Source organism: Penaeus monodon, chromosome 19 (assembly GCF_015228065.2).
Source record: "Penaeus monodon isolate SGIC_2016 chromosome 19, NSTDA_Pmon_1, whole genome shotgun sequence".
Classification (NCBI taxonomy): domain Eukaryota; kingdom Metazoa; phylum Arthropoda; class Malacostraca; order Decapoda; family Penaeidae; genus Penaeus; species Penaeus monodon.
The window spans coordinates 48,773,535-48,774,489 of record NC_051404.1 but is presented as its reverse complement, the minus strand read 5'-3'; the positions used below and the strand labels follow the sequence as shown (position 1 = coordinate 48,774,489).

The 955-nt window shown below is 36.8% G+C and overlaps 1 protein-coding gene across 1 annotated transcript in view; it reads right to left on the bottom strand.

Annotated features, from left to right (window-relative positions):
- Positions 1-955, bottom strand: part of LOC119585427 (THO complex subunit 5 homolog) — a 24,124-nt gene that overhangs the window by 15,835 nt on the left and 7,334 nt on the right. The window contains 3 exon segments of the mRNA XM_037934087.1: positions 237-355; positions 357-381; positions 712-822. Of these exon segments, the coding sequence (XP_037790015.1) occupies positions 237-355; positions 357-381; positions 712-822 (255 nt within the window).

The following is a 955-nucleotide window of genomic DNA, read 5'->3' as shown; positions in this document are numbered from 1 at the left end:
AGTATGGGAGGGAGGGCTTTCGTATTGGAAAACCACCCGACAGCACTGGGTTAATGAAAAAAACATAAGTAAATATTTATACATATTCCAAAAACTTTTGGGCTAAAATTATATCTGTACACCAGTTTTAGTTGTAATATTAAGAATATGATACTGGTATATTCAAACTCTCTGTACCCAAAACTGTCCATTCCCTTTCAATATAGTCTCAGAACAAACAAATACATTATCCTTACTTCCTGCTGGTCCTGGTCATTCTCTGAGTCACTGAAGTTCTCTATTCTTGCATCCTCCTCCTTCGTAATAAGTTTCTTGGCAGCTTCTACATCCCCATTCACTTCCACCTTGATGTTTTGGGGCAAAGGCTTCTCCATATGCTGAGCTGTTGAAGGGTGTTTGTCATTTTTATTGCAAAAAACTCAGGACAGAAAAATCATATATCATGCTCATTCACTTAATTAATCAGTGCACATATCCAGCTTTCTAACAGCATCAAATGTAACACTAACTTTGCAAATGACGAAATACTTTGCAAACTTCAAAAGTGTGTACCTACCTTGCCACCTCTGACTGAGTATTTTACAACTTACTTACACTGTAACACTTTAGAGAAATTCCCTACTATTACAGCTGAATATTTGAATAGGAATAAACTCCAAATGATTCTGTAGTGCAAGTTTCAATCAAAGCTTTAAAAATTCTCCCTACACTTACCTGCACCCAAAGTGTGTACAAAGGACTCGGAAGTAACTGTACTATTCTCTGCTGTTCCCTCTTGGCATCCAAAGGCAAATCAAGAGCCTCTTGAAGTGGTCGAGTTGCCTGCCAAAAGAAAAACAATATTACAACATTAATCTTACATGTAATTTGTTTATTGATGGATTATTGTTTATCTTACCATCAGTCTGACTCTAATTGACACATTGGATCCGGTTGCATCACAGTCATCAAATCA